This window comes from Podarcis pityusensis (genome assembly GCF_964106645.2).
Source record: "Podarcis pityusensis genome assembly, chromosome: 12".
Lineage (NCBI taxonomy): Eukaryota > Metazoa > Chordata > Lepidosauria > Squamata > Lacertidae > Podarcis > Podarcis pityusensis.
Window position 1 is genome coordinate 58,876,506 of NC_138037.1, and position 14,500 is coordinate 58,891,005.

At 42.0% G+C, this 14,500-nt stretch overlaps 1 protein-coding gene across 3 annotated transcripts in view; it reads left to right on the forward strand.

Annotated features, from left to right (window-relative positions):
- The window catches only part of CUL1 (cullin 1), a 47,565-nt gene that overhangs the window by 30,570 nt on the left and 2,495 nt on the right, over positions 1–14,500 (forward strand). For all 3 annotated transcript variants that reach the window (XM_080975829.1, XM_080975830.1, XM_080975831.1), the window contains 13 exons: positions 80–242; positions 2,375–2,505; positions 3,411–3,518; positions 3,606–3,712; positions 4,961–5,009; positions 5,375–5,506; positions 6,597–6,714; positions 7,146–7,222; positions 8,526–8,657; positions 9,755–9,847; positions 10,740–10,787; positions 10,873–10,955; positions 13,028–13,133. In XM_080975829.1, coding sequence (XP_080831955.1) covers positions 80–242; positions 2,375–2,505; positions 3,411–3,518; positions 3,606–3,712; positions 4,961–5,009; positions 5,375–5,506; positions 6,597–6,714; positions 7,146–7,222; positions 8,526–8,657; positions 9,755–9,847; positions 10,740–10,787; positions 10,873–10,955; positions 13,028–13,133 — 1,347 coding nt within the window. The remainder of the gene's footprint in view (positions 1–79; positions 243–2,374; positions 2,506–3,410; positions 3,519–3,605; positions 3,713–4,960; positions 5,010–5,374; positions 5,507–6,596; positions 6,715–7,145; positions 7,223–8,525; positions 8,658–9,754; positions 9,848–10,739; positions 10,788–10,872; positions 10,956–13,027; positions 13,134–14,500) is intronic.

Sequence of the window (14,500 nt, forward strand, 5' to 3'; positions counted from 1 at the left end):
AACATTTCATCATAGAAATAGCAGCAAAACCACTTGCGACTTGGACGTTAGGACCATTTCAGACTTTGCTTATTTGCAGGCCGAAGCCCGCCTCCTGGAGGAGCAGCGGAGGGTTCAGGTGTATCTCCACGAGAGCACGCAAGATGAGCTGGCTCGGAAATGTGAACAAGTACTGATTGAAAAACACTTGGAGATATTTCATACAGAATTTCAGAACCTGTTGGATGCTGACAAAAATGAAGGTTCGCATTCTCAACTTGACTTCTAGACATTTATGAGTAATGTGAAGAATGTGATAGACCTTTGCCCAGGGTGGCTTCCTCTACTTAAAATTTACATAAAATTGGGTGTGGGGGAGAAGAACAAATTTAAAAATACTTGATTTGTAATTTTTCAAAGAATTACAATGCATAGGAATGTATTTTTGCCATATGAAAAATCTACTTTCAATTTCTGTGATTAATAGCTTTTAAAATTAAATGACAAGGATTTTAAGGTGACCATCACTTGCATTAGTAGACAAATTCAGTTTGGCCTAGTTATAAATACTGCCAGATGCTAGGCATAGGAAAATGGGTTAAAATATGCAAATTTTGTTGTTGTTGTTTAGTCATTTAGTCGTGTCCGACTCTTCGTGACACGACTTCCCAGAGCAGGAACCGGCAAGCCACTCCAGTATCCCTGCCAAGAAAACTCCATGGACAAAGACAACAGGCATATAAAAATATGCAAATAGGGGAATTTTTGTGTGTGTGGTATAGGACATTAGTTTCATGGGTCTGATTGAAAACTTCAGTATTCGTTAGACATAATGGACTTTCCAGGCTGTTTAAAAGCCATTGTAATAAAAATGTTTACCTAAAAGTGTTATTTATGGCTTGGCCTGAAAGAATTGTCAAGACACTTTCTATAGGATGGGTTTTAGGTCTCCTGCTATGTCACCAGATGTCAGTGATGGTGTGGTGGAAAAATTTCTGATGCAGAATTCTTCAGCAGAATTTTTTGCAGTTGTTCAAAACCACATTTTCCCATAAAATTAATCAATGAGTGGATATAGTTTAGGGTAACAAATTTAAAACAGATGCCATGTTCATTTTACATTAATTTATTTATATTTCAGGTTTTTCCCGTAGCCAAAATTAGTTGAACTGAAATATGTGTTTAGGATAAAATTCAGTAAATGCACTTAGTGTAGTGTAGATTTTCATGCAAAGAATAAAAAAACTTATTTTTATTTGACTATTTCTGAACATTTTTAGACATGACAGAATAATTTAAATTTTCAAGATGAAAATTAAGGCACTGTAAACCATTAACATTAACCATTGACGGCGTTCTGTGTGCTGCGCTGGCTCGCCAGATGCAGCTTGTCACGCCGGCCACGTGACCCGGAAGTGTCTGCGGACAGCGCTGGCTCCCAGCCTATAGAGTGAGATGAGCGCACAACCCTAGAGTCTGGCAAGACTGGCCCGTACGGGCAGGGGTACCTTTACCTTTTACTTTAAACCATTAACATGTTTTTCATACTAAAAACTAACACACAATAAAGTTTGTTTCTGAGGGATAGTCACCTGAAAAGTTTCTTATGTTTGATTTTAGATTTGAATGGTATTGTATATTTTGTAGTCGCCTAGTTTGACTTGTGTTATATCCACTCATTATACTGCAAATAAATTTTATGAAACCAATGCGTATTACCTCTAAAAGCTTTCCCCACAACTTCACTGGTTTTGAGCAATTTAAAACTGAGTCCACTGTGTTTGTGCGGAGCAGTACTGAGCCTTATTCAGTAACCAAGTATTGTCCTATTTTTGTAGAACATCAAGCAAGTGTAAACATGTAATAGTTACCCATAAAAGGATGAATAAATTTAATGTGGGGTTATAGAATTTAGTCATTTGCCTTGCAACAGTGGTGGTTTGATTTTTAAAAACTACAAAGTTTATATCCCTCAAAATCAACTTTTTCCTAAAAATGTTTTTTGATTGCTAGCTCTAGATCTCCTGAAGGATTTTTGGTTGGCAGACATTTCTTTCACTTACCTGCCCAGTTATAGGTGCCTTAAATTTATCAGGATTCCGCTATTGAGAGGGGAACCCTTAACCTCAGTGAAGCTGTTCTGTGGAGCACCACTCGTGTCATTCATCATCAAGTTAAAACTCAATGTCATATTTTGTCCTGCTTATTCAGGATTTTGGATAACATTGACAATAGTTAAATTTAAGTGTTAAGGTTTTAAAGTTTTCCTGCTCTGGAATTACGATGGTTTAGATGGTTCTGATATGTTTGCAAATGTATTTCTTGTTTCCTGAGCAGTTCTCAGATGCAGAACTGACGTTTGTACAACTGAAAGGATCTGTTTCCTCTTTTCCAGACTTGGGGCGCATGTACAGCCTTGTGTCTCGAATCCAAGATGGCCTTGGGGAGCTCAAAAGACTTTTGGAAACACACATCCACAGCCAGGGTCTCTCTGCCATTGAAAAGTGTGGAGAAGCTGCTCTTAATGCAAGTATTTCTTCCAAAGGAACTTTGATATCTTGAATCTGGGCACATTGCCCCAGATTCACCATAGGTTTGATAAGGAGTTGAAAGAGCAAGAGACAGACCAACTGCCGTGTAAGAATTACTAGACTTTTCCTGCAGGGTCAGGAATATCTACAGGGACTTCAAACATTGCTGATTCAGGACTGGGTCTGTAATAGGCGGTGACAGTATACGCAAGCAGGGAGTTACGGCTGGGGCTGGTGGGTGCCCCGTGACCTCTCAATCTGTAGCCTCGTGCTGTGATACAAACTGAGCTAAAGAGAAATGATGGCTTCAAAATATGGCTTTAAAAAGCTTGAATGCATCTCTGCCGGATAATAGACTGGTGCTCTCACCTCATCTAACCTTGGGTATTTTTTCTTGATAAGAAAGGGGGCCATTGTATGTGAGATCCTGAGCTGCTTGGCCAGTGAACTTGCCCTAAGTAGACAACTGACTTGTTGAAGATATCCTGGTCTCTCGTGGCTATAAGCATCTTATTTTCAATTACTGCTTTAGTCGCGGACGTAGAGCTTCCTGAATTCTGCCTCAACTCTCTTGTGAAGTTTTTGTCAGTCAGGAGGACTACTCATTATTTGATTCACATTTTACAATCATATTTGATATTATAGGGTCCAGGGGTGTTAAGCTTTCTCCAAGGTGAGCTTGCATTGTGGTGAAGTAATTAAAGGATTTTCTGTCGGAAGAAATGATGAGGTGTTCAGTGTAGTATGTTTTTCTGAAACTTAACACTCAGTCAAGTTCTGCTTTTGAAATGTCTTTATTGTTTGTTGGTTGTTTAAGTGCTGAAAATGTTGCCTTAAAATCTGTAGCTGTGAGAGAATTCTGAAATAGGGCAATTTTGTCATTCCCTCTCTAATTTCTAGGATCCCAAAATGTATGTACAGACTGTGTTGGATGTCCATAAGAAATACAATGCACTGGTCATGTCTGCTTTCAACAATGATGCTGGCTTTGTGGCTGCTCTAGACAAGGTAAATGGACTTAAACTTTGTAGTTGTCCTTGATAATTACTCATTTTGAGGATGTCTGCAAGTTTAACTTCTTTGTGTGTATCACAGGCTTGTGGTCGATTTATAAATAACAATGCAGTAACAAAAATGGCCCAGTCATCCAGTAAATCCCCAGAGCTGTTGGCACGGTATTGTGACTCTCTGCTCAAGAAAAGGTATGTGTTCCATGGGGAACTCTGTGACTTCTGCAAGTTAGTAGTAGACTAGAGTTGTTCACACACCATTCATGAAATGAAATTCCATTCTAACTGTTGATCAAGGAGTCTTGTGCACACTTCTAATCTTTACCTGTAGCTGGGAAAACTTATTTGTAGGTTTCAGTCTGGTTATTCCTACATGTTAACCTCCTTTAATCCCTTACACACAGAAAAATTCTGTCAGAAATGCTCAGCTACATTACCTTTCTGGGGCCCCTCTTTGACTCAGGATTTTCCACAGGGAGAGACTGAAACTGTGTACTCTTTAATGAGGATGCAGTCTTCCAGGATTAAGAAAAATCTTGCGCTAAAATATCTGCAGGATTTCCTGGTTCATTCATTCATGACTCACAGCAGTAAAAGAGGGTAGGTAAGGGAGCAGCAGTTCAGTGAGAGATCAGTGTCCAGTCTGTCTGGGGGAGACTAACATTCCTGTTGGTATAATGCTTGGGAACGGTTAGATCAGGGGTCAGCAAACTTTTTCAGCAGGGAGCCAGTCCACTGTCCCTCAGACCTTGTGGGGGGCCGGACTATATTTGGGGGGGGGGAATGAAATAAAAGCACACATTCTACTCATGTAAAAACATGCTGATTCCCAGCCCGTCCGTGGGCCAGATTTAGAAGGCGATTGGGCCGGATCTGGGCCCTGGGCCTTAGTTTACCCATGGGTTAAGGTAAAGGTAAAGGGACTTTTGACCATTAGGTCCAGTCGTGGCCGACTCTGGGGTTGCAGCGCTCATCTTGCTTTATTGGCTGAGGGAGCCGGCGTACAGCTCAGCATGGTCATGTGGCCAGCATGACTAAGCCGCTTCTGGCGAACCAGAGCAGCACACAGAAACACCGTTTACCTTCCCGCCGGAGCGGTACCTATTTATCTACTTGCACTTTGGTGTGCTTTCGAACTGCTAGGTTGGCAGGAGCAGGGACCAAGCAACAGGAGCTCACCCGTCGCGGGGATTCGAACCACCAACCTTCCTATCGGCAAGTCCTAGGCTCTGTGGTTTAACCCACAGCGCCACCTGCATCCCTACCCATGGGTTAGATGCTGCTTAATTGTTGTAAACTGCTGCCTTTTGGAGAGCTTTATTGCTGCAACTAAGCTGTGCGTATCCTGAGCTTGTTGTACTGGAAAGTAAAGGAGATTTTATGAATTGCAAATGGTAAGCATGTTGAACTGTAACAAAAATGATGCCCTTTTTACCACAGCTCAAAGAATCCAGAGGAAGCCGAGCTTGAAGACACACTCAATCAAGTGGTAAGGTTCTTACTCTAAGCTATATTCTGCATTCAAGTAATTCTTTTTGCAGACTGCTTTAGAATGAAAATTGAATGAAGATTGAGAGAATTGTGGAAGAAAACTTATCAACATCTGTGCATATGTTTTAAACTATTTGTTACAACCCTTAAAAATAATTAAAGTGAACATTGGTTTGTGTATGCTTACATTTATGTAAATTTATATTGTGCTACATGTTCTGAAAGATTTGAAATGTTTGAAATCTTAAATGTTTTTAAAAGTGTTATAATATTTTAGTGAGCTGAAAGTTGAGATTTTGTCTTTGAATACTTTTGAATTGTTTGCATTTAGAAAATAATGCTAAGAATACATGCTTTTTCCAGATGGTTGTCTTTAAGTATATTGAAGACAAAGACGTATTTCAAAAATTCTATGCCAAAATGTTGGCAAAACGGCTTGTGCACCAGAACAGTGCTAGTGATGATGCTGAGGCAAGCATGATCTCCAAATTGAAGGTGAGTTGTGTTTGGGCCTCTCCCTCACCACCTTCCTTTCCAGGATTACACTGCAAAGCAGCCCCTCCAGAAGGTGCTAGAATACAGTTTCCATCACCCTGACTGTCAGCTATGCTGGTGGAAGACAAATAAGGCTCCCCACCCCCACGGTAAAAGAATCCCAAGAAAAATACATAAGCATGCTGGTTGGATTTTCTCTTTTTTATGTACTGGGATTCTTACATACTTCCTTTACTAGAGTTAGATGGCTGTAGAATAGTAATCAGCCTCCAAACGGCTCACCAAACTTTCTTAGTGAATGTTGCTGAAGCATCTATAGGCCAAAAGAGCCTCTACAAATTCTGTCACACAGCGACTCCTGGTGATTCGTTTGTGTTGCTGTGGCACACAAGCTGGCTGTCAGTGGCTGGGAAGAGCCTGCTCAGTGGCTGCCAGCCCGGGGTCTTAGTTTGGGGGTTATTCAGGATAATTAAACAGCATAAGAACCATGAAGCTCTTAGGTATAGTATCAAATTCAATATGTCAGTGCTGACTGGTGTCTGCAGTCTCAAGTCAGAGATATTTTCCAGCCCTGCCATTTGGGGGTTTTTTTTTAAGACCTTCTACATGTGAAGCCCGTTCTCTGCCACTGAGCTATGACATCCCAAGTAAGCTCACAAAAGTGACAGTCTGGGCTTTTCTCAATTGTCTACATGCCTGTGAAAAACAATAGCGAGTGAGGTGAAGCAACAGTCCAACTTTCCCATTAGGTTTGCCTTTGAGGAACCCATTCTAGCCCAGTGACTGGTAGGGTCAAATTAACAAGAGGGCGGATCATAACACCTGTGTGTCTGTCTTCTGCAACTTGAGGTAGACCTCAAACATGACAAGTTACAAATTTATTGCTGTGTGGTTGCTCTTTCTGTTGGCTTTGCTGTGTTCTAGTTCTGCTCAGCTAGGGCTGCCTTATGTCTGGAATTTCCGCCTTTTTAAATAGGTGTGTTTTGTTGTTGGTAGTTTCTACTATTGGATAATTTTGGAAACTGGGTCCTGCTGTAAGATGTGTGGGTCTTTTCTCCTCTCTCATAAACTGTTCTGTGGTTAATTACAGCAAGCTTGTGGCTTTGAGTACACCTCAAAGCTTCAGAGGATGTTCCAAGATATTGGTGTAAGCAAAGACTTGAATGAACAGTTTAAAAAGCACCTGTCCAATTCGGAGCCATTGGATTGTAAGTTAATCTAACTATTTGTTTTAAAACCTGAATGGTTGAGTAGCCAATTTCTTTTTTTTTAATGTGATGAAAGTGAACAATTGATGAAGAAATGACAATTCTTGCTCTCAAGAATAAGCAAGTGTTGGTAAAATGTGTTTGAGTCGAGCAAAGTGTCTCGTGCCAGTGGTGTCGGTTGTCTTGTAGGTTTGGTTAACTCAAAAGTGCATTGGACATACTATTTGTGCAACTGGCTCATATTTGGTCTAATTTGGCAAGAGCCACTGTAATTCAAAATGTGATCTATTAGACCCTAGGTTTTAAATATAAGCCTATTTAATCTTCCCCAATACATTTTATTTGAAAGAACAGAAAGCTCTGTTTTATATATTCAGTATATAAATACTGAAAGAAAGAGTGTATATGTGTTTTCCTTTTTTCTCTTCCAGTGGACTTTAGCATACAGGTTCTGAGCTCTGGATCGTGGCCCTTCCAAATGTCTTGTGCATTTGCTCTCCCCTCAGAGGTGGGTGCATTAGTGTTTTAAGCTTGCATTTCCATTTACATGAGAGTTGTAATCTGTGGGACGAATGAATGAATGAATGAAGCCAAGGTGCTTTGTGCAATTTATAAAGGTGGCTTCCCTGCCTCCCACATCTATGAGGTGTACAGTTCATTGAGCACTTACTATAATGTGTTCAGTCTGGATGAGAGCCATCTGTAAATTGCTCCTTAACCACTTGAAATGCTGGGGTATTAGTGGGTGGCTGTCACAGATGTAAAGCAGACCAAGAATCATAGAGTGGTAGAGTCAGAAGGGACTTCCAGAGTCATCTAGTCCAACTCCCTGCAGTGCAGGAATCACAACACCCCAGAGAGGTCTGGTGAAACACATTTAACCGTGATGGCGTATGGTCAGATTTTACAGTGAATTACTGTTCCAACCTCTCCACTTCATTTCGAGAACAGTCCAGTTTCAGCATGCTTTCTGTACTAGGCTGCACTTGAATCTCTGCAGTCAAAAGAAAGGGAACTCTTGCCTTCTGTCTGTATTCTTGCTTTTGGACTGCCTTCCTCAATAAGAGCCAGGCAGTTCTTGCAGAATTGCTGGTGGATATTCATTCCACCACAGTATTCACAGTAGGGGGGAGTGGAAGAGGATGTTGGGAGGAGTCAAAGTGAGCAACTGGCTGGAGAGTGTAGCTGTAAGGGAGGTGGATGAAACTATATTTTAAATAGGATGCTATTCTGAAACCTAAGATACCCTTTTTATTACGGTCAGTGACATAAACTGGGCAGTTACGTTAGATCAGGAATCTGGAACTATAGTAACCCTGTGTAAAGAAGGCATATTCTGGATGTAATTAGGTCCCTTAATTAAACTAGTGTATTTATTTGGAACTGTCTGTCTTCTGGTCTGGGTGGATTCTAAGGGGACTCTCTTTCCAACTGTCTGGGTTAGCTGTAATGGAAAAAAAATATAAAGGGAGAATTCTCTTGCTCTCTTAAGTCAGTGGCTAATGGCAGCAGGTATTTTGAGGGAAGTCTGAACTCAGCGGGGCAGTTGAGGTACTGACCTTAGTGACCTCCGGGCGATAAGCCCTTGTTGGGAACCCAGGGAACATCATAAGGGCTTTTTCTGTTATAGTGCAGGAGCTTCCTGCAAATTGTTTCAATTCTATTACATGCATATTGCAAATGCCCTTTAGTTTTTCAATGAAGACACGCTGATAAAAGGTCTAATCTGATTTTAAAACTAGGTTGGTAAAATAAGGCTGAAAAAGTGACATTTACATGGCTGTGTTTTTGCTTTGCTTTGCAATATGTAGCTGGAGCGCAGTTACCAGAGATTTACTGCTTTTTATGCTAGTCGCCATAGTGGAAGAAAACTGACATGGTTGTATCAGCTCTCCAAAGGGGAACTGGTTACCAATTGCTTCAAAAACAGATACACTTTACAGGTAAGGTGCACCCTTGTGCTGTTGATACGAAGGTTCTACAAGTATCAGTAACTGAGTATAGAGTTCGTAGGATCATAGGATTGTAGAGTTGGAAGGGACCCCAGGGTCATCTAGTCCAACCCCCTGCAATGCAGGAATCTCAGCCAAAGCATCCAGGACAGATGGCCACGCAACCTCTGCTTAAAAACCTCCAAGGGAGGAGAGTCCACTAGCTCTTGTGAGAGTCAGTTCCACAAATTTAGAAATCCGTACTTGACTGCTGCTCTTAGAGTTACGTTTGCATATGGAGAGCAGCTTGCGGAAGCTGCTTTATCTCCCAGAATAAGGAAGTATACAGGCTGGAGTGAGGTTTGGTTTGGTGCAAAGGAGTGAGACACAGGAGCTGCAGCTCTCCCCAGATTCATTTTTATGCTGCCCATTAATGGTTTAAATAGCTACTTTCTTCTCCCTCCCCTGCATCATTCTCACTCCTATAAGGCTCTCGGCCGGCTCTCGATAGCAAAGTCCTGAGCATACACACGCACCCGTGCACTGATTTTAGAGGAGTCCTTGGCAAAGGGTGCTCTGTAAAGCCAAAATAGCTAACACTTCCAGTTGGCTCATTTGAATTCATTTGTTTGATAAAAGCAGGCATGTCCAAAGTCTGTTTCGGGGGCCTAATCCAGCCCCCGTGGCAGTTCATTTCCTGTGGCAAAATCCTAAAAAAAGCTCAACAACTTTGGCATGTTCACGTCATCAAATCTGTCCCTCTTTGAAAAAAGTTTGGATGCCCTTAGAAAGGGACTGAAACGCAGACGAGCTCTTCTGTTCATTCGTCTGCTTTGTGTCCTGAGGCTCTTGGTGGGGAGAAAGTCTTTTGGAACATTTCATGAATAGGCTTTTATTCATAATCCAGATTTTTAAAAATGATCAGTACCTAGGAGGAAGGGGGTTTTAAAAATAAGAATTTGTACAAAAAGCAGAACAGCTGAGTCTAGGAGAACAGGTTTGTTCTAGAGTTTGCTTTGCTTTTTGTATGAAGCAGTAAAATCATTTCTGAGTTGCTTAAATTTGGATTTTATTTCAAAAAGAACATTTGTCCCATTTTTTCCTTGAAGGCATCTACATTCCAAATGGCAATCTTGCTGCAATATAACACAGAAGATGCCTACACTGTTCAACAACTGACAGACAGTACTCAGATAAAAATGGTAAGCGTTTGTTACGTTCACAGTAGGTTTCCTAAGCATTTGTTTTTGCTGAAGGCCTCTGGAAACCCAACAATATCCTTGCTTTTATTGCACTCTTGGAGGCTTTTTTTTATTCCAAAATTTAGATCTTGACAATTTCGTCTTTCATTTTAAAAAGAAAGCAGGCTTCCTAGCTCTGATGACTAATGGCAGGCTAGAAAGACATTAATATGGTGAAACCTTCAAAGCCATAAAAGGGTTCTTGTTGGATTTGGTTGAGGGAGGTAGAGCTGGAGCGCCCTGGATAATAAACTCTTTGACTTTTCCCATATCTAGTAGAAGTGAAGTAAAATACTTAATCTGCACTATTCCACTTTTGTGGAATTTTATATTGTTCATTTCATATCCGGCCCTTCTTAGAATCATAGAATTATAGAGTTGGAAGAGACCACAAGGGCCATCGAGTCCAACCCCCTGCCAAGCAGGAAACACCATCAGAGCACTCCTGACATATGGTTGTCAAGCCTCTGCTTAAAGACCTCCAAAGAAGGAGACTCCACCACACTCCTTGGCAGCAAATTCCACTGTTGAACAGCTCTTACTGTCAGGAAGTTCTTCCTAATGTTTAGGTGGAATCTTCTTTCTTGTAGTTTGGATCCATTGCTCCGTGACCGCTTCTCTGGAGCAGGTGTTCTTCACAGTGCAGAGCCCAGGATGGCATTTTGCTTTTCTTAATTTTGTCTTTCTTTAGGGTATAATATTTGAGGGAGGGGAAACCTAACACACTAATGCACCTATGCGGTTGCAGAGAAGCACTCTGCTTTCTTCCCCATCAGCTGCAAAATAAGTATGTGTGCGCCTAACTATAAATGGAATGAAGGACTAATATTTCCCCCTTCCCTTTGTCTTTTAGGATATTTTGGGACAAGTTCTACAGATTTTGCTAAAGTCAAAGTTGCTGGTAAGTCTTCTTGATTTGCTGGGGTAGGATGTGAGAGAAATGATTTGTTGACAACTTTTTCCTGCATTGTTTCTTTTGTTTGTAGGTGTTGGAAGATGAAAATGCAAATGTCGACGAGGTGGAGTTGAAGCCAGATACCTTAATAAAACTTTATCTTGGTTACAAAAAGTAAGGCAGATCAACTAATATAAACCATTTATGCATAACCATAGAAGATTTCTTTCTTAGAACTGTGTAATTTGTTGCAGTATATTTTTAGAATTTGAAATGCTGTTTCACAATGACTGAATTTTGAAAGACCTTGTGAGCTCCCGTTGTTCTGTCCCTGCTCCTGCCAACCTAGCAGTTCGAAAGCACGTCAAAGTGCAAGTAGATAAATAGGTACCACTCTGGCAGGAAGGTAAACGGCGTTTCTGTGCATTGCTCTGGTTCACCAGAAGTGGCTTAGTCATGTTGGCCACATGACCCGGAAAAACTGTCTGCGGACAAATGTTTACTCCCTTGGCCAGTAAAGCGAGATCAGCGCCGCAACCCCAGAGTCCACGATTGGGCTTAACTGTCAGGGGTCCTTTACCTTTACAAATTTAATAAATAATAATAATAAAATTAATGATTGGGGTAAAAAGCCTTTTGAATCTGCCATAAGGTGGATTAGTGCTTCTGGCAAATGCTACTTGTTGGAAGAATAGTGATTGCTGCTGCTGCTATTATTATTATTATTATTATTATTATTATTATTATTAGGTAAAGGTACCCCTGCCCGTATGGGCCAGTCGTGTCTGACTCTGGGGTTGCGCGCCCATCTCGCTTAAGAGGCCGGGGGGCAGCACTGTCCGCAGACACTTCCGGGTCACGTGGCCAGCGTGACAAGCTGCATCTGGCGAGCCAGCGCAGCACACGGAAACGCCGTTTACCTTCCCGCTAGTAAGCGGTCCCTATTTATCTACTTGCACCCGGGGGTGCTTTCGAACTGCTAGGTTGGCAGGCGCTGGGACTGAGCAATGGGAGCGCACCCCGCCACGGGGATTCAAACCGCCGACCTGGCGACCGGCAAGTCCTAGGCGCTGAGGTTTTACCCACAGCGCCACCCGCGTCCCTGATTAATATTAAACATTAATAATTTGATTTGTTACCTGCCCTACACCCTAAGGTGCTCTGGGTACATGTGCCAGGCCACAACAACTCAAAGCACAGCATGAAAAACAGTTTGAAAGAAATTTCAGTGACAAAAGTAGAAGAGGTCCTAAACATATACACCTCAGGTATAGTTTCAGGAAATTGTTCAGCAAATGTGCTAGACACACCTCTGGGGAGAGAGTTCCACAACTTCACTGGGAATGCCCTCGTTTAGTCATATTTGAAAATAACTTGGATGTTAATATTGTGATTCTAAATGGTTGAGTTGGCGTTGTTTAAACAACAGAAGTTGGCTTGCAAGTAAGCATAAATGTAAGAAAGTGCATATATAGGAATATTTAAAGAATACAATTGGAACCATTGCATCTCCTTGGAAATGTCTTTATATCAGTTTTTTAAAATGAAAATGGGGGCAAAATAAACAAGCCGTCTTGAGGACTCAGAAGGGGGAAGGGAAATGCTCAGGAAAGAGCAGCGTCAATTGCATTGTCTCCTCTGCAGCCCCTTCCTGTCCCCAATTCCCAGCACATTTCCCCTGCCATTTAAAGTCTTATTGCAGCCTTCTACGTCATGAGAATGCAGGAGAAGTCCTGCTGTTTCCGTCCTAGGGGCCCATCCATGGTGTCCATCCATCCAGTTTCTCAGTCTACCAAAGTCCATGTCTTTGAGTGCCTTCCACAAGATGCTCCAGCTGCCCTGGGCAGAGGGCTGACACAGAACACGCTGGAGGGAGAGTCTGCCTTCTGCTTTGGCATGGGGCTGCCTTAGCACCTGCGAGAAGACCTTCTGGCATTCTCTTGCCCAGGAGCACCTAGGCAGGCAGTGGCCTGGGAGGTGGAGAGGGAGAATGAGTGGCTGAGGGAGGGAGGGAGCCTGTGTGTTGGGGAGGGGGGAGAGGCTGTGGCCACCCCCAGGATGCCTGCAGCCCTCAGCCAAAGGAGAACATTCCTCAATGCACCGAAGTGAAAAGTAAAAAGGCAAAGCCAGTAAATGGAATAGGGCTCATACATTTTTTATCTAGTAAAATTTCCAGGCAGTTCTATAGTTGTTGTTTTTCTTTATCTGTGCGTTGTAAAGTTATTTATCTGCCTTTCTCCTGGCAGCAAAAAATTGCGAGTGAACATTAATGTGCCAATGAAGACTGAGCAGAAACAAGAACAGGAAGCTACACATAAGAATATAGAGGAAGACCGAAAACTACTAATCCAGGTGACTTGGAATAGGTAGCTCAGGAACTTGGACCATGTGCAGAAGTTCTGAATATTGCTGATCTTTATCTAGTGGGATTCTCTTTGTTCTCATGGGTGGCAGAATTATGAAATAATTTTGCTTTTAACAGAACTTACCTCTGCAATGGTTAATATTGGTGATTAGCAAAGTGAAATTACAGAAGACTCTTTTTGGAGTAGCCCCACAAGAGCTAAAGGGGCTTCATTCCCAGGATTGTAACACATTGGCCAGAGGTTTGTGTCAGAAGTGTACAGATTCATGGCTATAAGCAGAAAGGAAAACGCCAGAGTTGGGCCCATTGCTCCATCTCGCCCTGGTCTGTTCAGACAGGCTCTTGAAAACCTCCCATCTTTCCCAGGCCAGCTGCCTGAGGCCCTGGATTGAGCAGGGCCCTTTTGCACGCAGATGTCCCTTATAGAACTGTCCATGGGGCAGAATGCAGTCCTGCAGGATTTAAATACCTTTTATAAAATGGTATACAATGCTCGTTAAAATGGCAATGAAAACATTTTAGAAACAGTAGACATCATAAAATGAATACCAAGAGTTTTTAAAGCAAATGTACATATAAAAGTACATGTCTGCTTCAGCTTATCTAAACAAACAAACAAAAAGGTTTTTTGAGGCAGTAGAATGGCGGCAGCACTTGCCCAGGTATTTTAGTGACTCCCACATTAACTTCCAGCTCTCCGTCCCAAAGGGCAGGTTCCTCCATGCAGCAGCCAGGGGGGAGGTCAGTCTCTTGACTAGATTAAGGCAATTGCTCATTGATCTTGTGGGATATCTAATGCAGAGCTGGCTTTTAAATTTACCGTATATACTCGAGTATAAGTCGACTTTTTCAGCACATTTTTTATGATGAACCCCCCCCCCCGGCTTATATTCGAGTGAGGCGGCTGGTGGCGGCGGAGGGACGAGCGGCCTGAAAGGAGCCCTTTTGGGCTGTTCCTTCCTCCTCCTCTGCCTTTGCCACCACCACCAGGTTTGTGGTGTGAACCGGCTTATACTCGAGTCAATAAGTTTTCCCAGTTTTTTGTGCTAAAATTAGGTGCCTCAGCTTATATTCGGGTTGGCTTATACTTGAGTATATACGGTACTTAATTCAGGTGATACTATAAAGGAAATATTCTGCCATCTAGGAATTTAAAATTGTGTGTTCCAAACACATAGTGAGCAACATTTAAACTGCAGTATATAAATTTTATGAAATAAAGTAAGAAGGGTGAAAATCTGTAAGATTGGCTATTTCTGCTGAAATGTTCCTACAGCCAAATAGATTTGTTTTGCTATAAAACACGGTCTCCATAATAACAATTGTGATTGGTCAAAAGTCTTTGGTAACCAGT